Genomic DNA, 24,550 nt, shown 5'->3' on the forward strand with positions numbered 1-24,550 from the left:
AATCGCTAGTCACTGAAAACTCTATGCATATAATATACAAAATATATATATTTTAATTCTTCCTCTAGTTGAATTCTGATAATCAAGCCATTGAAGCTAGGTCAGATGGGTACTATCTGCAGGTTTGGGTGTTCTTGTGCATTTCCCCTCACTTCTTATCAGCTGGATGCATGGATTTTGTAATCTGACCACAGTCTACATACCTAAGGTCTAGGCCCATATCCTCCTATCACTCACCCATGAGTCCTCCCTCTGTGATTCCTTTAAGTAATCTTCTCTGCCCAGAAGACTTTTCTTTCATTTCCTAGCTGGGCTAGCTCCTCAGGACTCAACTGAAGTATCACCTCCCGGAAGTCTTCACCAATGTACTCCCACCATCTCCCAGGGCCAATTGGGAAACATTCTACTGTAGCACTGATCACGTTCGATTAATTACTGGCCACCTGTTCTGAAATAGAGACTTCCTGAAGGCAGACACTAATTTTGCATATGCTGTATGAACCGTCATCACTAAGATATTCTAAGGTAGCCTGCAAACACTGAGTTTTAAAAATAAAAGTCAAGAAAGTAAAGACATTTTAAAGAGAATTATACAAGCTAAAAGGAGCCTTGTGGATTATGGTAAGGGCTGCTAATTACAAGGTCAGTGGCTTGAATCTACCAGTCTCTCCTGTGGAGAAAGATGAATCTTTTTACTCTGGTAAAGATGTACAGCCTCAGAAACCCTATGCAGGGTTGCTATAAGTTGGAATCGACTCACTGGTATACCACCACCATACAAGCTAAGGGCATTGCTAAATAAATTCAAAAAGTTTGTGGAAAAATTCCATAATCTTTTAATTCCATTTTTCCATGATTTTTTTAAAACTCCTCTGTAATTTAACGAGCTTGATGGAATATTATCCAATTCTTATACCAATTCTGAGACAACTAATTAGACAATTATAAAAAAACAAAAACTGTACTTTTTTGTTTTAACTTGCATCAAAGGCTAAAAAATGTCTTAGATGTAAGTAAAAATAATATCAGGACAAAATCTGTCTCTCTCTAAAAAACATGTAATTTATATATTTAAAAAAACACATGTACAAAGATAGAACACTAAAAAAAATTCTTATGTTTCTGTGATAAAGTTATGTTGTTGTTGTTGTTTTTAAGTGCCGTGGAGTCGGTTCCAATTCATAGCGACCCTGCACAGGGTTTCCGAGGCTGTAAATCTTTACGGGTGTAGAAAGCCTCATCTTTCTCCCACGGAGCAGCTGGCAGTTTTGAACTGCTGACTTTGTGGTTCACAGCCCGATTCGTAACCATTATGCTACCAGAGCTCCTTGTGATAACGTTATAGGTGACTTTTATTCTAACTTGCAGGGTTTTATGATGGAGGTAAACTGAATAAATGGAAAATGTAAAAATGAAACCTCCAAAGGACTTGTGAGTATTAGCACAACTTTGCGGGAGCAGTTCCAAGGAGCAACAGCAGGCTAGCAAGCCCTACGCTTGTCAGTGGACTTCTCTGGCATTGCTGGACCAGCACTACGCAAGAAGTCAACAACGTACGTACAGCCAACACAGCTCCCTGATGATGCCTCGCAAACCCTGTGAGCTCCTGACAACAGGCCCTTACAACCAGTGACCAGACCAATGCAGGCAGAACCCCGGCATTAAGAATCAATTAACCACAGGCATTAGAAGGTCAAAACAAGCAGTGAGTCATCCAGTCACCCACTCATTTCAGTGAGGGGTTCTGGTGCCTGTGGGGATGGAAGAAGAAAGAAAGGAAAACATGAAAAAGATGATTCAAAATGAAAGACGGTTTCCACTTTCACTTGAGAGAATCAACAACCCACCCTATTATATGTTCAGTTCCCCACCTACTTCAAACTTCTCACCACCCGTTTGAATTTATGAGAACTTGAAATTTTCGTACCTTACAAAAGTGTATGGCCCCCCCCCCCCCCCCTTTTTTTTTTTTTAACAAACCATAAACCAAACCTGTGCCCTTGAGTTTTAATGACTCACAACAACCCTGTAGGAAAGAGGAGAGCTGCCCAATAGGGTTTCCAAGGCTGTAATCTTTGTGGAAAACAGATTGCCACATTAGTCATCTACAGAGCAGGTTTGAACCACCAACCTCTTGGGTAGCAGTACAACACTTAGTCACTATGCCACCAGAGATCCTAGAAGTCAAGCACCCCCCGCCTTCCATTTCCATTGTTTAGTTTGCGCTACATCATGTCAAACTTGTTCTACCATGTATGTGTTGACATTTACCAAAAACAGAACATTTTATCTTTTTACTTATCTTTCTATGTTGTTGTTCTTTTGGAAAAGTGCTATTAAGTCAGTTCTGACTCACAGTGACCTTACATAGGGTTTTTTTGAGGAACAGCAGGTGGGTGTGAACCACTGACCTTAAAGTTAGTGATTCTGTGTTTGTTCTACAGCACACCACCAGAACCCCTCTTTCCATATTAATACATAAAATTCTTATTTTCAGAAAACAACAACAAAGAAATATTTTGATGAAATTCCCCTAACATCAAATTAACCTTTTTAAAATGAATACTTTTGAGGCTTCAGGACGTCTGTAATGTTGTGCCACCACTCCCTCTAACTAGTTCTGAAGCATTTCCATCACTCCAAAATCACTTATTGTTTTTAACAGCTACAGAGTTAAGTGTTCCATGGTCTCATCGAACCACAGTGATTTAACTAGTCTCCAACTGATGGAGATTAAAGCTGCTTCCAGCATCCAGTTATTACTGACATTACCTCAGAGAACATGCTTTGTGTATGTATGATAAGGCAGGTCGATTTCTTGAGGAGAATCCCTTGGTCTATAAGGCTATCAACACTTTAATGTCTGGCATGTGCTACCAAATTGACCTCCTAATGAGTAAGGTGCCACCATAGTGTAATATTCTCACCCTGCATCATTATCATAGTGCAATATTCCCACACCCGCGTCAACTGGGCATGACGATCACTGTGACAAGCCAAACACCTACATTAATTTAAGTTTCATGGTTGGAACATTTTTGAATTGAATATATTTTTATGTGCTGACTGAAAAACTTTCCCAGCACTGCAGATTTACTTCCCTTACAGCTTGAGGAACAAAAGAGAGGTGAGCCACACTGGGTGAGCTGTACAATGACAGAGTCCTTGTTTGTGGGTTTCTTGGGTGAGCACTGAACTCAAGGGAACATGAGGGAAGGGTCGGGATGAAGATCACTAATTATGTGGTAGCGTGTTCACGTTTAGCACTTCTAATTTCTTGAACTGCAAAGCCACCCTAGAATGTGGAAGTTTATCCTCATTCTAACAAGAAAAGTTAAGATCATGGAGACTAAAGTATTTGCAAGTGTAGAATTCAAACCCAGATCTGTTTGGTTCCAGAGCCTGAATTCATTATGGAGTCCTGGTGTGGCCCTGTGGGTTAATGCGCCAGACTGCAAAAAAACTGTTTGAACTGCAAGGTCAGTGGTTCAAGCTCACCAGTCATTCCTCGGAAACCATATATAGGGTCACTATGGGGCGGAACTGACTCGAAGGTACTTTATCAACAACATGGGGATGCTCCCACTGTTCATACATCGATCATGCATTATGGAAAGGTTTCAATGAAAGGAGACCCAGCCACCACCTTCTAGGAGTTTAAGTTTAGTTAGGCGAGAGGATTTACTCATTTTAGGACTAATGTCAAAATGCTTCTTGACCCATCAAACTGCAGATTTGTACTTTCAGGTAAAACAACAATAACAAAGAACCAAACTTCCTGCCTCTGAGTTGATTCTGATGCACGGGGTCTGCTGTATTAGAGTAGAACTGCTCTGTAGGGATTTTCTTGGCTGCAGTCTTTACAGAAGCAGACTGCCAGCCCTTTATTCTGTGGTATCACTGGGTCAGCTTGAACTGTCAACCTTTAGGTTACTCACCATGTGTCAACCCTTTGATTTGCATCACCCAGGGATCTCACCTTTAGTTGTTGTTAAGTGCCGCTGAATAGGTTCCAACTCATAGTGACCCTGTATAGGGTTTCCAAGAAGCAGCTGGTGAGCTTGAACCACCAACCTTGCAGACCAGCACATTAATCCACAGCGCCACAACAGGAATCCTTTAGTTTGGTAGAATTAAAACATTCATTTTGTCCTTTCTCACTTCCCACCGAAGGGTGGCTGGGTATTGAAAGGAAGAATCCCAAAAGTGAAATAACGAACGTCAGGTGTCTGGTCAGTAGTTGGCTGGACTGGCCATGTTAGCACTGAACACAAAAGGGTTTACACCCCCATCAGTCATCAGTATGACTAGGCATACTTGTAGGAGAAGACTGGGTCCAAGTGTGGAGGAAAAAGTAATTTCTGCTACAAGAAAACACTCAAAGAGGATGCCTCTTGAGAAGAGGAAAACAGTCGCATCCCTTCCAGTACTCTGACCTCACCCACTCCCTTTCTTTGTAGTATCCTTTACTAGCTTGTTAGTTTCTATAGTCTGTCTCCTTCCAAAAGAAGGTAAGCTCCTTAATGCAGGAATCCCTGCCTCATTCATCCATAACATTCATTAGTACCTGGCACATACCTCAATATGCATTTGTTTGATCAATGTATGAACAGTATGTGTGCGCTGTGGTGGGCCCATTGAGGATTCATCCCACCATTTTACAGATGAGAAAACTTGGGGTTCAGAGAGGGTAGCACTTTGCTGATGGTCATGCAGTTAAGTGTGATGTCCCAGAACCTGAACCTAAGTTCTTGCTAAATTTAGAATGTCAGTTCAGGCAGTATCTATTTCATTCTTCAACACCCTTGCCCCCATATTTCAGCCAACTCTGCTCCCATTAATGTACGATTCACAGTATATGGGCTATGTGTGTCCAAGTGGACAACTTTCAGACTATTTCTCAGTCTGGCAGGGCTTCTGAAATTTGCCACAATTGTTATTTTGGACACGGTAATTGCTTTGTTGTCCTGTGAATGTTTAGCACCATTACTGGTTCTCACTATTAAATACCAGAAGCACCCTCCACCTCACCAATAGCACCCAGCTCATCTCCAGACACTGCCAAATTTCCCCTGGGTTGTAAAACACTCTGGTAGAGTAGTGGTTACTCGTCAGGCTGCTAGCTGTTCTGCGGAGAAAATGAGGCTCATCATCTTTACAGCTTTGGGAACCTTATGCAGGGTCACTATGAGATGGAGCTGACTCCATGGCACACCACCACCACCACGACCACCACCATGGTGACCAGAAGAAGCCTACCCCAAAGTGAGGGAACCAGAGTTGGGAGGGACTACATAACAGAAACATACAATGATCCTCCTGTGTATGGGACACTGGCATTGGAATGACTAATGTTCCAATGGAATTTCCATGAGGGAGTCGGACCTAGCAAAAGAGCCACAAACTCAAAGCTCTTAATTTCTGGCAGCTAAAACCACATGGCCGTAACTGGCATGGTTAATGCAGACACAGGAAGTGGGTGCTCGTGTTTGTGCCTCAGCTGGGATTGTGGAAAAGGCACTGCAGCTGCAAAGAGAACTGCAAGTTAGGTGGGGACAGGAGGTCCCTTTACATGTGTCACAGGAAATGTAAACCCAGAGGGCTAGAGCATGACGGCACAAGTTAGACTTGTTAACAACGCCCGTTCAGTGGGGTGCTTCTTTGCCCTTTTCCAAAAACAGAAGGTCTCCAAAGCCAAAGATAACATGCTCTGATACAGGGCGTTCAGGTCAGGGGAATGCTCTACTCTTGCCATCCTCACTACAGATAACTATTTTGTAGCAGATGTCCTATTATTAAATGCATTGGAAGTTCAAGGTGGGGCTGACAGAGGAAAACATATCCTAAATTGCCACTGCAGTGGCTTTTTTTTATATATATATTTTTTATATATTTGTCATATAAGGCTTGATTAGCACTATTAATATAATTCAGAAATACCACTTCCCACCTGTGTGGCTAAGTAACGTTTTTTCCTCACACTTATCCTAAAATAGGGACTAGCAGCTTCTCCTATTTTGCCTCTTTTGCCAGTTACCAAAGTAGCTTTGATAGCTTAGTGGTTACGAGTTGGGCTGCTAACCTCAAGGTCAATAATTCGAAACTACTAGTGGTTCCACAGGAGAAAGATGAGGCTTTCTGCTCCTGTAAAGATTTAAGCCCTCGGAAACCCTATAGAGGGTTGCTATGGGTTGGAACTGATTCGACAGCACTTAACAACAACATAGTCCTGGTGTGCGGCTGTGCGTAATTATGCTGGACTGCAAGGTCAGGTTTGAATAACAAGATCAGTGGTTCAAGCTCACTAACCGCTCCTCAGAAATCCTAAACAAGGTCGCTATGAATTAGATCCAACTAGAAGGAGCTCTGGTAGCGTAGTGGTTACGAATCGGGCTGCGAACCTTACACCCTCGGAAACCCCCCAGGGTCGCTATGGGTTGGAACCAACTCGATGGCACATAACATAACAGATGGCGGTTTGCGGGGCCTCCATTATGAAAACATATGGAAGAAGAAGAGCCCTCAGCAGGACAATATTATTTATACAAGGGGGTTTCAAAACATTGGCAGGAAAATTCCATTATCTTTTAATTCCACTTTTCCAAGAACTTTTTGAAACTTCCTTTGTAAGAACAAAAGATCCAGAAACAGCCTAGTGTGCCCAACAATAGGAATGAACTAAATTACAGTGTAACTATAAAATAAGAGTTGGTGGTACAGTGGTGCAACACTCAGCTGCTAGCCCAAAGATAGCGGCTGGAATCCAGCAGTGGCTCCATGGCAGAAAGATAAGGCAGTCTGCTTCCTCAAAGATTTACAGTCTTGGAAAGGCTATGGGGCACTTTTACTCTGTCCTACAGGGCTGCCGTGGGTCAGAACTAAGTCTATGCCAACGGGAATTCAACCATGGAGTATTTACACATGTCAATCATTATCTGAGAAAAGCTTAATGAAAAGCGAAAAGCCACACAAGAGTTTTAAAGAGTTAAATGGAGCTAGCAAGAAAAGGATTTCCATTTAAAATGCAACAAAATGTTAACAAGAGTTATCCCTTAGATGATGTGCATCTTCATCTTTATACATTACTAATCTATATTTACTTCTAAAGTTTTCCATAATAAATAGATATTAGCCAAGAAGAAAACAAACGTTTGAGCACTAAGTTAGAAACCATCTTGAACACATACAAGTACGTATATAGTCTGTTTGGAGTCGATACAACATTAAGAAACAGGGTAAAGGGCACCCAATCAATTCACAATCAACAAGTAATGAATCCCAAAGCCTCAATGCAAGGAGAGACCATTCTGTGGCTGGGAGAGATGAAGGAATAAAATGTTGAAGAAAATATTAAGAGTCAGATATAGAGAAAATATTATTAATTTGCTTAGTTGCAAGCCACAATTATGAAGCCCTGTTGAGCCTTGGGGCCTCAGGCTGACCACGGTCCATGAGGTGACTCAGCTTTTGCATGATAATGCTAATGACAAAACATTCCATGAGCTGAAATGGAAATGATGACTTATCCTACTACTTAAAGCGAACAAAGAATAAGAACAGTAGCAAAGTGTGACACACCAGATAGAAAATCTGGCAAATGTTTTTACAGCATGGTGAACTGCAAGCTTTACAATGACGAGACTGAACTTTGATAAAAGCCTACCTTAGTAGGCAAGGCACTGTCCCTATAGAGTGGTGATGAACCCTACCTTATAGAGCTGTGGAAGAGATGGAATGAGGTAATGAACTTTGCATAGGACCTGGCTCATTGAAAATAATTAATAATAACTGCTATTCGACAGCACTTAACAACAACATTATTAAATAAAAGATGACAAACTTTACATTACTATGGTCAGTTACGTATTACAGTAGTCAATTACTCTGGGCATAGTAAAGAATAACCCACACAGAACAAGGTGTTCCTTTTGAGATGGAATCTAAGTGCCATTGAATCCTTTCCAACCCATAGCACCCTGTATAGCATTTCTGAGGAGGGGCTGGTGAGTTTGAACTGACAAACTTACGGTTCACACTAACCCTGCAGTCCAGAGCTTACCCTACAGTGTCACACCAAGACTCCAGTTCTCACCTAAAGCCTTGTGTTCTTAGAAACAGCATGTTCTCACCTAAAGTCTTGCTTTCTAAGACACAAGGCAGACCAGTTTGTGGTTGTCTCCCCTGACATACACACTTCCTGAGTACCCTTCTGTTTCCTGGCAACAAAGACTTTGTTATAAGATGTGTGTAACCCCTAAAGGGACAAGTTTTAGGTCATCAGAGAAGAAAGTCATGGTGGCTGGTACCTTTTCTAGTTAGCTCTAAATGGCATCTGCCTTCTCATTCTCATTCCTCAAATATAAAACACCCTTTCTCTCCTTCATCCTCTTCATCTCTGGGTCATCTCAAGCCCAACCCAAACCCCTTGTCAGGCAGTCTTCCCTGAATCCTGAAGGTCATTACTAAGTACTTGGATGCATGGACTCTAGCTCATGTGTAACACACATACATGAGGAGGCTTCAAAAAGCTGGTGGGAAACTTCCATTACCTTTTAATTCTATTTTTCCATGAACTCTCTGAAGGACCCTATGTGTGTATACAATTTTATGTTAATCTTTAAATGTTTAGTTTTGGTGAAAGTATACACAGCCAAAAGAGGAAACCCCTCAAGAAGTTAGGTCAACACAATGGTGGTAACAAAGGGCTCAAACATAGGGAAAATTGTGAGGATGTTGCAGGACTGAACAGTGTTTCACACTGTGCTGCATATAGGGCCGCTATGAGTTGGAACTGACTTGATGGTACCTAACAACAACATCAGCAACAAAATCATACCCAGCCAAAATACAGCATTTCAACAATTTCGACATACAGAACTCAGTGATACTGATGACATTCTTCAAGTTGTGCTAACATTCTCATAATTCCTTCCTGCATTATTCTTCCACCATAAACTTAAATTCATTGCCCCCTAAACTTCCCACCAAACCTTTTGAGTTGCTATTGTCAATTTGATCTTGCAAACATAATTCCTTAATAGAGCACAATGCTCAAAGCAGACATACTTTACTAATAAAGGTAATCTATTATTTTGGCTTAAAGAAAACTTCTGGACATAGTTTTGGTTTAAGGCTTAAAGTTTAAATATTATTTCAGGGTAATACTTTCAGGGAGTCTTCCAGCATCATTGGCTCCAAAAGATCTGGATTCCATTGAAGAAATTTTCTAGTTCATTTTATCATATAAGACTTTTCAAGTCCTATAAATTTTTATCTGGTTATAAAGGTGGTAATCATGGTGGTTGTGTGCTGTTAAATTGGTTCAGACTCACAGCGACCCTGGATAGGGTTTTTGAGGCTGTAAAATTTTACAGGATTAAAAAGTCTCATCTTTCTCCCAAAGAATGGCTGGTAGATTCAAATTGTGGCTTTGCAGCTAAAAGCCCAATTTGTACGTAATTAAATACACTACCAGGACTTCAGTTATAAAGGTACTGCATGATTTAGAAATTCAGGTGTGATAGATAGAGTAATAAAATAAATAAAAGGCCAGTTTATTGAAGAGTCTCCCCCTTCTGACACTGTACGACAAGCAGTCAACCTCCAGGAGTTTCGAACCGCATGGTCACTTGTTCAAACTCACCAGCTGCTCCTAGGAAACTCTATACAGGGTCACTATGACAGCATACAACAAAAACAACAATCCCTTCTCTATTAATTTGCGATTTTTAAATAACAGAGGGTGAAGGGGGAGGGGAAGGAAAGCACTAAAAGGTTAAGACACTTATAAAAGTCTCTCAACAGATAAGATTAATAAGATTTCTGGTCCCTGTCCTCCCTCCCACACCCCAGCCCTGTGCATATATTAATGAGGGTGTGTATTATTATTTGGGATACAATGGATTTGAAATTGCTAGGCTTTTTTTTTTCCATTTGATAATATATATTTAGAGAACTTTTACCAAGCAGATTTTATAGTTTTTGGGAACAGGCATTGGCTCCTTTTTGGTACTATCGCCTCCTCAAGTCTAGGATACAACAAATAAGACAGTAAACATAAAATATAGAGACAACTGGAGAATACCAATCCAAAATGTCTTTATGTGACATCTGGGCTCAATGAATTACTTTCTAAATTACAAACCACATTTGGAGGCTATGTTTATCATGAATCCTTCTTAATACACAACAGTTCTCCAGGAGGGGCTCAGTTGGGAAGAGGGGACTTTCTTTCTATTGTGAAGTAGTTCATTGGAAGGAGAAAACAAGGCCTTCTCGTTAGGCAGACAAGCCATGCTAGTCCTGAGAGAATACAGGGTTACCTTTATAGAATGAACTATGCTAATGACTGTAAAGGAATAATTTTGAACACACCCTAAGCACTGCAGTGTTAGGCACTGGAGATACAGAGATGAATAAAAAAAGCCTGGAGGGGCCCTTGGGAAGAGCTACGTTGTGTATATGTCATGGTGGGTGGTTATGTGCCATGGAGTTGGAACCGACTCATAGCGACCCTGTACAGGGTTTCAGAGGCTGTAAACCTTTAAGGCAGAAAGCCTCATCTTTCTCCTGTGGAACAGCTGGTAGTTTCAAACTGCTGACCCTGAGGTTAGCAGCCCGATTCGTAACCGCTACACTACCAGAGCTCCTTGCATATGTCATAGCAAGTGGAAAAAATTCTGGCGCGAGAGAGGAGAGATGGGATTGTTGTTATTATTAAGTGCCTCAAGTCGGTTCCAACTCACAGTGACCCTACGTATGTATAACAGAGTGGAACGCTGCTGGTCCTGCATCATTCTCACAACTGTTTCTATGTTTGAGTCCATCGCTGTAGTCACAGTGTTAATACACTCTGTTGACAGTATTCCTCTTTTTTGTTGACCCTCCAATTTATCAAGTATGATGTCTTCCCTAGGGACTGGTACCTCCTGGTAAGATGTGAGTCTAGACTTAGGATAGGAACACAGAGAAGTAATTCCCTCCAGAACAGACACCTAACTCTAGGTGTGGTGCTGTGGACTAATGTATTGGACTGCAAAGTTGCTTCAAACTTCAAGGTTGGTGGTTCAATCTCACCAACTGCTCCTTGGAAACCCTATATACAAGGTGCTAAGGGTTGGAGTCAACTCGATGGCACTTAACAGCAACAACCCTTTGACTAGAATTCCACGTCTAAGAAGAGAGGCAAGGGAAAGAAGGACATACAGACTCACACAAGATTTGTGATCAGAACAGCGAAAGCAGTATTATCGATAATGGCGGGGAAGCAGAAACAAATGTTCAACAAGAGGAGACTGATTAAATAAACTAGTGTATCCATTTGGTAAAACACTATATGAAGCCATTAAAAATATGGTACCCATGGAAAATATTTAATGATATGGAAAATTATTTTTATACTGTATAGTCATTTTATATTATGAAAACAAAAGTTAAAAAGTAAAATATATATTATGATTTTTTTGAAGAAATATGTATACAAGTATGTAATATAAAGAAAAGATTGCTTGGGTGTATACCAAAATGTTAGTACAAGTTTTTTGCTGCTGCTGCTGCTGCTCCTGGTGGTGGTGGTGGTGGAGGTGTGTGCAGGGGAGGGGAGGAGGAAGAGGTTAGGAAAGGTCACAGTCTTGAAAACACTATGAAGTGTGCACTGGGTCACTATGAGTCAGAATCAACTTAATGGCAAGTGACTTAGCTTTACTTTCTTTCCTGTACAATTTTCCTTTTTTAAAAAAAAAAAAAAGATTTGTGTAATCAGAGAAGAAAACACAATAGTAGATATTTAAAAACATAGGACAAAGGCCTTCAAAACACATTCAACAGAGACTTAATTTCATAATGTAATGGGATCAGATATGTAAAAAGTACCAACATTATGGAATACTATAAACTCAGTCCATAAAGATCTCAATTCTTCAGAATTACTGTAAACTATTTCCTCAAATGGAGTCCTGGTGTGGTGCTGTAGAATAAACACTGCATTAATAACCACATGGTCAAGGGTGCAAACCCACCAACTTCTCTTTGGAAACTCTATGTAGGATCACTATGAGTCAGAACAGACTCAATGGCACGTAACAACAACAAATTTCCCTTAAACCAGACACAAAATTCTTATCCAGGTAAATAACCAAAGGTTGCTCAAAGTAAAAGGATGAAACAAAATACACAAGGTAAAAAGCAAAATAAAATGAAAGATAAAGTCAAATTGAAGAGGTGGGGAGCATTAAAAGAAAACAACAGGGACACTTTAATAAACAAGAAGCTTCTAATGCTGCTGAACTTTTATGTACCTAACTTCACAGCCTGGAAACATGTGAGGCCAAGACTGATAAAGAACAAGATAAATGTTCTTTTTCAGTCTTGGCCTCACAGCTTTGACCCAAAAGTAGACAAAGCACAAAGACCAAGAAAAGGCTGAGCAGACTGTGGGCAATCCCAAATCATATTCACCATGTATAAGTCATGTCGCTCTGCCTACAATAAACATGGAAACACAATGATCACATATGAGCAGAGGCTATTTAAGAGTGGAAGGTGATATATGTTCTTTTCTCTCTCTCTCTCCCTTTCTGTATTTTTCCATAATGAACACGCATCTTTATAATAGAAAAGAGGTGGGGTTTTTTTCTTTTTGCATGAGGTTTTTTAATGTACCCATTTCAATCATTTTTACATGGGCAATCTAGTTCACAGAAATCATATTCTACATCTTTCTTGCACAACTATCAGCACTATTTATTTCCAAATTTTCTCGTCACCCTTAAGAGAAACTTAATACCTCTTAAGTAATGCCTCTGTTTCGCTGCGTTCCCCCCCACCCCCACCCCCGGTCTCCATGCATCAGCTTAATCTAGACACATCATCGAAGTGGGATGGGATCAAACAGTATGTGTCCTTTTGCGAATGCCTTCTTTCACTCAGCATGTTTTCCCAGGTCATCTATGTTGTAGCATGTATCAGAACTTCAAAAAAGAAAGTTCATTTTTAAAGAGCATACAGGACTAAATCACAGTGCAAAGATTCCATGATTCCATAACAGGGCTGGACATAACTTACAAAAATGCAGGCCTCACACACGGTGAGCTGTGAGCAAGTGGGGAGAAACAGGGATCAGAGAGTGACCAGTGCAGGGTGAGCACTCCTTCCTCAATCCACATCGGAGGCACACATGGCAGCTCTTGTCTGAGCTGGCCAGACTCCTTTCAGGCAGGTGAGAGAGAGGATTTACAGGTCCATAGGGATCCAGACAGCTGTGCTCAAGTCTACCAGCAGCACTAGTCTCCCAGGTCAGGAGCAGACAGAGCACCATGCAAGTCTGGTGTCCCTCCTAACTTCCACAAACACAGCTTTTGTGCTGAGGTCCAAGCCCCCAGCCCATAAGGGACACAGGAAAGGAAGAGAGAACAAATCCTGCAGTGTCTTGCTGAGCTGTTGCTGCAAGGGCACTCACACTTGCGACTGGGCTTTTAACCTTTCTGGAAGAGGCTGTCAGGCCACAGCTTTCCTGATATTCTCCTGAGTCGCAGAGGAAGGACTGCTGCTAAGTGTTCCAGTATTGATGAAAGCATCGTGTTTGGGCCAAAGTCATTGCTTCTCTTATGAAAGGAACTCAACCTGAGAGGTGTAATTGAATATCCAAAGGCATATGTGTCTCTAAGATGTCAGGAGCCGGAGAGAAGGAATATTGCTACAGCAACTCAAGCTGCTCAGTTATAGCCTTCAAATTGTTTGGGAAATAGAAAAGGCATAAATGACACATGCGGATGGGAAAGGAATGAGTGCTCCTGAGAGGTTTTCAGCAGCCCATAAACCCCAGAGATGCTGTCTGCTGCTACCCTGAGCCCCGAACCCTGTCACTTTTAGAATGGAAATCAAGACCACAATGTTGTTGGAGTCCTGGCATGGCACTTAACAACAATAACATTGTCATTAATTGGTGTAGAGTGGATTCCGACTCATAGTGACCCTGCATAGGGTTTCCAAAGAGCGGCTAACAACAGACTCTGCGGTTACTATTCCAGTGTTTATTCTACAGTTCCGCACCAGGAACACTATATTGTTGTTATTGTTAAATGCTGTCCAGTCAGTTCTGACTCATAGCGACCCTGTATAGGGTTTCTGAGCAGTGGCTGGTGAGTTTGAACCGCTGACCTTTCAGTACCACTAAAGGCAAATTAAAAAGTATGTGGAGTTGGTCCACTGGACATCCCTTTGGGATTTCATTCGTTCTCATCCTCCTTTGTTCCCCAGGCTACATAAGCACCCTAACCAAGTCTAGTTGGTGAGGGGAGTCATGACATCATAAGGGAACTGATTGGGATTATAGAACAAGAAATAATTATTTAGAACTTGCATTGCATGCCCCACGGTGAGTTTCAGGGAGATATGTGGTGGGCAAGATAGTATTCCCTAGGCTTTGCTGTTTATTCTGCAAACCTGGCTGTCTAACTCTGCATTAAACCTTACGGCATCTTTCCATTAAACAACTCTCCAAGGATGCGCTCAAAACGCAAGTACATTGCTCAAGTTCTCTCAGGGCCTATGTGCATGATGTTGTTGCTGTGTGCCGTCGAGTCAGTTCAGACTCATGATGACCCTGTATAGGGTTTCTGAGCAGCAGCTAGTGGGTATGAACCACAGATCTTATGGCTAGCAGTCCAATGCTTACACTACAGCATCACACCAAAGACTCCCATTATGAATAACTGTTCTGTTTCTGACAGGTTGTCTCTGTTGAATAAATGAAGCCTGCAGTTAGCTACTTATCATGATATTTGAAACAAGTAAATAAATGAATAAATAAATAAATAAAGTTACTAGGTAACTAAAAAAACCTGTGTGGTTTTAGAAACCAATTTCCACATGTCAGATTCTTCCCTTGGATCTGGCTTTCTCATCCTTGTTTGGCCTCAATCTGTTGGATTTCAGTCATGACTTGAGTTTTTTTCTGTCCCATTTCTTTAGGTCAGCGAAACTATTCAAGGAGTTTAAATGTTTCCTGAAGTGTTCCATGTATAGAGTTCACAGAAACACTGCAGATCAGCATTGGACTGCTATCCATAAGGTCGGTAGTTCAAACCCACCAGCTGCTCCTTAGAAACCCTATACAACAACAATAAGAAGCCAAAGTCCAAGGAGTCCCTGAGTAGTACAAATGATAATCAGCTCAGCAGCTAACCAAAAGGTGGGTGCTTCAACTCACCCAGAGGCACTTAGGAAGAAAGGCATGGAGATCTACTGGCAAAATCAGCCACTGAAAATCCTACGGAACACAGTTCTATGTGACACACATGGGATCACCATGAGTTGGAATCAACTTAGTGGTAACTCATTAGTTAAGAAGCCAAAGGAAAGATTTTCAAGGTATGACCATGGAGAATCTTGGGTTTCATCTCTAAAGCAGTAAGTAGTCAGAATTGAACTGTGGTGGGTGCCAGAGACTTGAGCATGCTCTCTCCCCAGTCTGATCGGTATAGACAGGTGATATCAGCGAGTGAAGTGACCAGGAACACAGGCCCAGCACTGCCAGGATGATTCCTTTACAGAAGCCAAAAATCCTGATTCCTATGAGAATTGCTTTCATTTATAAGTGTTAGCTTCGTTTTTTAAAAACACTGGAATCTACCAAGAGCTGACTCTACCTGGACCACCCACAGGGAGGAAGAAGAAGACTCACTCAAGAGCTTGTGGGGTCAGGGAGGACCTTCCCGGGGCAAGGGTGGACTGTCCTGGGACATACAACGTTGGGGTTGAGAAGCAATGGGAAAAGACTAATGACATAGAGGTTCTGTAATCTAAAGAGGAAATAACTTGAACTTGAGCCATACCCACTGGGATGGGGAGGAAAGGGTGAAGGGCAATAGAAAGGCTAGAGAATTTTCAAAAAGCAGATCTCAGTGAAAGACCAGATGTTCAGGACCGAGGCAGTGATAGATCTTCCAGGGAAAGCCTGTGATGAACTTGTTGTCCAGAGGGCTGAGGGATTGGTCATGAGGGAGAGAAGGTAAACATATTTTTCTTCACTAGCTTCAAAGACCTTCATCTGGCTCCCCCAGATGACCTTATTTATTTTCTCCTCCATTTTCCCACAAAGGGGATCAAGGAAGATGGCCAGGAATCCAGAGGCCCAAGTACTGAGAGCAACAGAGTCAAGCCTATCACTAATTAGTGATGAGGTATTCATTCTGGAGAAACAGCAGTGTTAACAGTTAACAGCTACAGCATGGGTGGGAAGTATGTGGCCCATGGTCCACGTAAAAGGTCTTAGAAATCATTTGGTTTGGCCCTGCCAATGCAATCACAGTTCCAGTCATCACATTAGGGGTGAGTTGATTAAATGTGTGACCAAATATAGAGTATAATTTTTAATTTGATCATTTTGCATGGCCCGTAAATGATGTTATAAATATTGGCAGAATAAAGGTTCCCTACCTGATTACAGGAAAGTGTGAGAACGACTTGAGCTATATGGAGTTATGTATGTTTGGCTGGATGGTGGAGAAGGACAGAAATGGGTGACAGAGACATTCAAACAATCTTAAGTTGTGGATCTCCATAAGATGAGGGGCATGAGTAGGGTACCACTCTACATTTTCTTAAAGACTCAAGTGTTTTGGATTGAATTGTGTCCTCCAAAATATGTGCTGTAAATCCTAACCTCTATGCCCGTGGCTATAATCCTATTTGGGAATAGGCTGTCTTGGTTTTGTATATGAGGCAGGATTTGTGCAGGGTGCGTCTTAAGTCATTCTCTTTTGAGATAGAAAAGAAATTAAACAAGCAAGACAAGCAGAGATGGGGGAAGAGAGATGTCAAGTCACATAGAAATCACCCAGAAGAAGTTCAAAGAGACCAAGGACCTTCCTTGAGAGCCAACAGAGAGACAAAGCCTTCCTGTAGTGATAACACCCTTAATTCAGACCTCTACTCTTCTAAACTGTGAGAAATTAAATTTCTGCTTGTTAGACACTTGTGGTATTTCTGTTATATAGTAGCGCTAAATAACTAAGACACTCAGAAATCAAACATAGAAGTATTGATGAGCGAAAATACTTAGAATTATCCAATAAGCAAGGTAAGCACAGACTTATGTGTGCTTACTTATTAACCTGCAGTGAACAATTTCACATTTTTTACCATACCAAAGATTCTATTCTTAGGTATGGGTGACATTCATCTCACGTGTTCGCAGCTGCATAGCACATTTCTAAAGAATCAAAACCTCTTTTCAAATTTACAATCCCTTAGACTGGCGGAAGCTGAGGCAGATGAGGTAGGACAGGCTCTGTGGGGGAGGGACTAAAAACCCAGAGAAGCTGCTTTCATGGAACAGCACCACAGCTCTGGATCTAGCATAAGATGCAGGGTGTCAGTTTCCTGCAAACACCAGTGAAAAAATCATGGTGTAAAAGAAAACACTGTGATTTAGGAAACGCTCTAGACACTGGACTCCCTCTGCGGCCACCCTGCCTGGGTGAAGTGCAGAGGGCGGGGCTACAGCCAGACCAGCACTAAAAGCGGTGCAGTGACATTTGCAAAAGGAGGTGCAAGGGGATTCTACACATTTTTTACACCTCTTCCTTGTAGCACTTTCTTTGCCCAGCCTGGACACCTTCAGGCAAGTGGGTGCACACCCCCCAAAAAAGTCCAGCATTGGACCCACAGTTTTCCCATGGGACAGAGAGAAAAAGCCATATCGGACTTATGGGCAAATTCTTTGGTGGCTGCTTATGACCTTAGCCTCTGGATCACAGCCCTAAAATTAACTGATGTGAGACCCTTTACTCCAGCATATACAGCAAGAAAAAAGCAGGCTTATCAGGCCTGACAGACAAATCATATGAACAACCTGTAAAACCCCAACATAAAAGGATGCAACTACCTCGAGAATTACACTGTGCACACGCAGATACCTAACTGACCTTCAGAGACAAAAATAGTAGAAAATCTTTCTCCAATTAACTTCTCAATATCTACGCACCTCTACAGTGGTGACTAGAGGAGGGGTCTGAGAGAGTGGACACCCCCACCCACTGCTGGAGGCCTCTACAGTGCACACACACTGCCTGTGTAGCAAGGCGACTGGACAGTTGGCCACACTTTTATTTTTGTTTCAAAGTGGTGGTTTTTGTCTCTACTTTTATATTGCTTCTGTTTTTGGTCCTTTTGATCACACATATTTCCTGGAGGTTGGAGCTTTCCTCCCTACGTTACCCAAGAAGAGACAACAATCGTGGCATATAGCCAAGCTACAAGCATACTCCACAATATTCCACCATTGAGACCAGAGCCAATAACAGCTGCTAAGCATTACATGCAAAAAGGGAAGCCTATCTCCTAATCATATCCACTAGGAGACACCTAGTAAGCTTAATAACACAGCAACAAACATACATTTAAGCATTAAAAACTCACATAACTACTGGAAATGACCAATAAAACACAACAAAAGATCTCAAAACATGTCCCCAAACAGAAAAGAGTAACTGGGACAAATAAGCTGGAGACAGTCAAAGGCTCCCAAGAAGAGGAAGAGCAGGTTTTGGATTTGCCTAAGAATCCAGAAGAATGATATGGAAACAAATTCAAATGCTTCAAAAAGGAGTGGAGGAAAACAATGAAGAAGTCAGGAAAGTACTACAAGAGCAATCAAACAAGATTGATACAGCATTGGAAACAATTCATAACTGCAAAAAGAGGTCCAGATGATTAATAGTATCAGAAATGGACAATACACTGAAAAGGGAAAGAAGAAGAATTGAAGAGATGGAACCAGCGAGCTGGACGACAAATCTCTCAATATTGCTAAGATAGAAGAGCAAGCAGGAAAAAGGATAAAAAACTGAAGAGAGTGTCTAAGATTCATGCTGGATAACATGAAGAGGAATAACTTAAGAATTATTGGCATTCCAGAACAGGAAGAATCAGAGAAGTCCACAGAGGAGATAGTTGAAGAGCTTCCAGAAGAAAATTTCCCTAACATCTTGAAAGATAAGAAGATAAACATTCAAGAAGCTGAATGTACCCCAGGAAAGAGAGACCCCCAAAAGAAAATCACCAAGACATATAATAAAGCTCTCCAAAATCAAAGACAAGGAGAGAATCCTAAAAGTGGCCAGGGAAAAGAGAAGTGTTACTTACAAAGGCAAGCAAATCAGATTAAGCTCTGACTTCTCAGCAGAAACCATGCAGGCAAGAAGGCAATGGGGAGACATATAAAAACCCTAAAAGAAAAAAAACTGCCAACCAAGAATCGTCTACCCAGCAAAACTGTCAATCAAAAATGATGGTGCAATCAAAACATTCCAGGATAAACAGAAGCTAAAAGATTTTGTCAAAGCCAATCCTGCACTTGAAATTTACAATCCCTGACACAGATGAGAACCCAGTAAGAAAGGTGCCCAGGTTTACTTGTACTTATTAACTAATCTGTAGTGAATAATTTCATATGAAATTGTCCAGAACAAACCAAAAATGGGCAACTCCAGACAATTTCTCAACTAAATAAAGGGAATCTTTTTATGTGTGACTTCAATGAATTTCAGTATAAAAGAAAATTTTTACAGTTGCCAAATTGGACAAATCTTGATGTTCACTTTAAAAGGTAAACTCTATCAGGAGTTTAAGAATAAGAACAACTACAACCACTTATTAGCCAAAAATTTATTGGAGTACCTAATGTTTACTAACTAGGTAAATTTGTGATTGCTAAGTAAAGACCAAAACATTTCTGTATGGTGATGTTGTGTTGAGTCTATTCTGACTCATAACAAATCCATGTGACAGTAGAACTGCTTCAAAGGGTTCCCCCTAGGCTGTAATCTTTATGGGAACAAATCGACAGGTCTTTCATCCCCCAGAGAGCGGCTGAGCATGTTCAAATCACAAAGCTATCACTTGGCTGGCTTTGTTCCCAAACGGCACAATTTGCTGACCCCTGGTCTAAGTGACTAGGCTCTGCTGACCTCCAGTTCAACTCTTGTGCTTGGGTTTCCTCAGGAGACAAATTTTTTTTTAAGGATGAAGCCTATGAAGAAAGGATGTCTGAATAGGGTACCCAACTCTGAAATTCAACCAACAGAAACGGCTCCTTGATGTATTCCCCCAGCCCCCAATAAAGTGTTCTGGCCCCCGATTTCTAATCTTTCTTCCTTATAGCCTCCTCACTAGGTTACGTCTACTGAAATATTGATCACGGTCAATATGAAACTAGGGAAAATTCTGAGTAGGGCAGGGGTACACAATATGGTTTTCTGCAAACATGGACCCATTGGGTCCTCCTTACCTGCAGGGTTTGGCTGAAGCGCTTTAATGGTGTGGCCTTCACGGGTGGGATGAGGTTTGCGAGTGATGTGACCCTGGAAAGGGGTTTGACCCGTTTATTACTAGGCTCCTGTGGGTTAAAACAAACAAAAAAAGGAACTGTCAAGGTCAATTACAAAGACAATAATGCCATAGAGACATTTCCCACTCCAGTTGCTGCTGGCTGCAGAGGGATCTGAAGGATGTAAACAATGGCTGCTTCATGGGATTCTGGATGACAGAGCTTAGGGGTCACAGAAGGGGAAAGGCAGGGAGCTGGCAACAGTAGCAGCTCTAAGCTGACAGCAAATGGTCTCCTTGTCCCCTACTCACAATACTGATTAGTTCTTAATTCAGAAGATTCCATTTAGCAAATATCCTCCCTACTCCCTCCTGTGGAGAAAAATCATTTCTGGTTTCCCATTAATGACCTTGTCAGGCCGTCATCTTTTGATTCTTCTGGGTTTGTTGATCTTTCTTTTTTCCCAAGAAAAACAAACAAACAAACAAACAAACAAATAAACAAACCCTTTCCCCACCTTGCCTGAAACCACTTCTCTAAATTCCCTTTATGCAATCTCCTTGATAAAGCGCAGGGAATATTAGTCTTTTATAATTCACGAAACTGAAAATTAAATTAAAAAGTTCTGTTACTGGGCTGTCAAGATAGCATCTTTGTAACTACAGTGTATCTGAAATGCACATATTATATTTGTAAATAACCATCAAAGAGCATAAGAAAACTTACATAGAGAAAACCCGATCCTTTTTTATACTACACATAGCCAACAAGTTTGAAACATCTCCTCCACGTATAACTTCGCAAACCTCAAAGTTACGCTGAACCAGGCTGATGTGTGAAATGATACCCATTAACTCCATTGATTTTGCAAATGCAAGTTACATAAATAAAAACATCAGGCTGGGGGGAATAGAGAGACAACAGACAAAACATTTACAAAGACAAAAAGAACAGTTACCCTTGTCCTCCTAAGCTCCATCTGACCTGAAGTGGACCCTGGACAGCACATGAAGATGCCAAATTTTACGGGGAAAAGCCAAACTTGCCAATTGTTGCAGCAAACCTCAATCATTTCCAGAGAGAGCATCAAGGAGTTCATCTTTCTTTTTCAGCCATCGCTTTCAATGTTTTCGGAGGGTTAACCCAGCACTTCGGGTTCGCCAAGAAATCCCTGCAGAATGGACTGAACATAGTAGGTGCTTGGAAAATTTTTTTCCTGAATTTGGAATCCTGCTGAGACCTTCTCATGTCATTTCATGACTCCTAGAAATCAGAAGCTTTCCTTGAAATAGACTGTCTCCAGCCTTGCTGGCTTTGTTACAGAAAAATAAAATCACTAGGGGAAGGGTCTTTCAATACAATTCTACAATGTGGCTGGGATGACTTCAAGATTCCTCAAGGAGACATACTTTTCCAGTAAAGCAATGGAGTCCAGGCTGTTGGGTACCTCTTCGGCTCCTTGGCATGCCGAGATGAGCAAACAGCTGAGAAGTCTCCCAACACGGCAAAGGCTCATTTCCAAAATGTAAAGGATAACTCTCCCAACGTGAGGGACACTGCACTACAATTATCTGAGTGAAGAGGAAGGTCAGGCAGTCCTTCTGCTTGCAGGTAATGGTGCCCTTCAGGATGCTCCCAGCCCAGTGCCTGGCTCCTAAGCATCTGTGCCCAAAGGAGGAGTTTAAAATTTTTTACGTCACAGCTGAACGGCTGGCATATTGAATCCACACTCACACAGAGACTTTTGTGTGTCTCCTGAATTTCTCTACATGACTCCTGCTTTGGGTTGAAATGCCAGAGTTGTGACATCACCACCTTTGTGGCATAAAATGCACTGCAGCAAGTGAGGAGATAGGATTTCCTGGGGGAGCAGGACTGAGTCCTAGATAACCCTGCATGCACCTCAGAGTATGGAGACTTCTTGGATCGCTGCTTGTTTTTCATAACTAAAACTGCTGGATCACAGACAGCTGTTATCAGAATGGGGAGGCTGCAGGGTTAACACCAATAGGGATGTCTTACTTTAAAAAGGAGCATGGAGCACTTCATACTTGGGTGGATGGGGAAAGATTTGGCACGTTCCACTTGCTGTGTCATCTTTTCTAAGGTTCTGCTGACTTTGCTGCCCATTGCACATGACCCAGTCAGACTGGCAATTTCCGCACAGCTACAAGATTATTCACAGTGCAAATGCTGGCTCTTCTGCAGGTGGAGCAGAGTGCTGCTATAGGAGATTGTAACTAAACCGTTTTTCTGAGGCATTGCCATTGGAAGGAAACATCCAACTGCTCTCTGGCATTCCCAAGTAACGCACCATGGAACTACAAACCATTACTGTGTGATTCAGTGATGCAGAAATAAAGGCAGGTAATTTCAAAACAGAACACCCACAGGTTACTGGATCTATGGCGGAGGCTATAGGCATGACCCACATGAGTGAAGGATGAATTCAAGTATTTTCCTTGAGGAAATTTCCATGCTGAGAACTGGCAAAAGCAATTCCAGGTATGCTTATCAGCTTTGTAGAAAGATGACAGAATACAAGCTGCAGAGAAACTTCCTACTCCAACAACTCAGTGGCCTAACAAAGCTGGGCAAGGTCAATGCTCAACCCAGGAACAAGGTGTTCTGTTCTGAGTATAGCCAGCTGCCTCCCCAAAGCTGTCGCCATTGCCGCCACCATGTGATTAAAAGGGCAGAAAGACAGCTCACTAAAGAGGTTTTAAAAAGAAAAAGGAATTGAGCATTCTGCAAGCAATACTTTGTGAACACCATTTTTGTTTCATCTTTACTATGCTTTGTTAATCTTTTTGTCGTTCTTGTTTTACTGTACTAGGGCTACCTCTATAATAGTTATAAGCCAGGACACTGGGGTAAACAATTCTAACATCTTACTCTGAAGTGCTGATTAAGATCTTATCACTTAGTGGTGACGGGTTACAGGACAAGGTGAATCTAATTAATGTCACTGAATTGTTCACATAAAAAATGTTGAAATGGCAAATGTTTGCTATATATATGTATTTCTCCACAATTATAAGATTTTATCACTAAGTATTGTATTTCTTGAGAAAGTGAAAGAAATTTACCAAGCAGAGAAATTTCCCTTCTATACCAAGTTTGCTGTGAAATTTATCAAGTGTTTTCTCTTCATCTACTCCAAGGAGTCCTGGTGTAGTGCTGTGGGTTAATGCGCTTGACTGCAAAGTCAGTTTGAACTGCAAGGTTGGTGGTTCAAGCTCATCAGTTACTCCTTGGAAACCCTCTACAGGGTCACTATGGGTCAGAACTGACTCAATGACACTTAACAACAACTCCAAGGAAAAGGAAAGAAAGAAAAGAAATAGAGGAAGGACAGAGGAGGAAGGAAGAGTAGAGAATGAAAAATATATGCAATAAAAATCATATTTTTTTCATAGAGGAATTGGTCTAGCAGTTTAGAATATCTCTTGTGCTTGACACAGTCAAATATTACAATGTAATGTGCAATACCCAGAGTTAGAAGGAAAAAAAAAAAAAAGAGTGGGAGGGAGAACATGATCAGCATCTCCCAAGCTGAAAGAACTGAAGAAAAACTTTAAGCTTAGACTTGCAGTACTGAAGGATTCTACGGACAAAATATTGAATGATGGAAAAAGCATTAAAAGAAGATTAAATGAATACCAGTCACTACACCAAAAAGAAATGGTCAATGTTCAATCATTTCAAGAAATAGCAAATGATCAAAAGCGAGCGGCACTGAAGGAAGAAGTCTAAGGCTCATGGAAGGCATTGGCAAAGAACAAAACTCCTGGAATTGATGGACAGCAAATTGAAATCTTTCAACATACTGATGCAGCACTGGAGGCACTCACTCATCTATGCCAAGACATTTAGCCAATTGATTGGAAGACATCCATACTTGTGCCCAGTCCAAAGAGATGTAATCCAACAGAACGTGGAAGTCACCGGACAATATCATTACTATCACATCTAAGCAAAACTTTGCTAAAGACAATTCAAAAACGGCTTCAACACTGACTGGCCATAAATAGAAGTTTAACCCAAATTCAGACAAAGAAGTGGAAAGAAGGGTATCACTGCTGACATCTGATAGCTCTTGACTAAAAGCAGAGAATATCACAAAGATGTTAACCTCTGTTTACCTACACAAAAGCTTTTGACTAGGTGAATCATGAAAAGTTCTGGATAATATTGTGAAGTATGGGCATTCCAGAACAC

At 41.3% G+C, this 24,550-nt stretch overlaps 1 protein-coding gene across 3 annotated transcripts in view; it reads right to left on the reverse strand.

Annotated features, from left to right (window-relative positions):
- Nucleotides 1-24,550, reverse strand: part of ARHGEF3 (Rho guanine nucleotide exchange factor (GEF) 3) — a 323,985-nt gene that overhangs the window by 33,174 nt on the left and 266,261 nt on the right. For 2 of the 3 annotated variants that reach the window (XM_006862060.1, XM_006862061.1), the window contains one exon: nt 20,291-20,398. In XM_006862060.1, the coding sequence (XP_006862122.1) occupies nt 20,291-20,398 (108 nt within the window). Of the gene's footprint in view, nt 1-20,290; nt 20,399-21,287; nt 21,402-24,550 lie in introns of those variants that run through there. The other variant, XM_006862062.1, reaches the window with a different exon arrangement.

This window comes from Chrysochloris asiatica, unplaced genomic scaffold, assembly GCF_000296735.1.
Source record: "Chrysochloris asiatica unplaced genomic scaffold, ChrAsi1.0 scaffold00046, whole genome shotgun sequence".
NCBI classification, from domain to species: Eukaryota; Metazoa; Chordata; class Mammalia; order Afrosoricida; family Chrysochloridae; genus Chrysochloris; species Chrysochloris asiatica.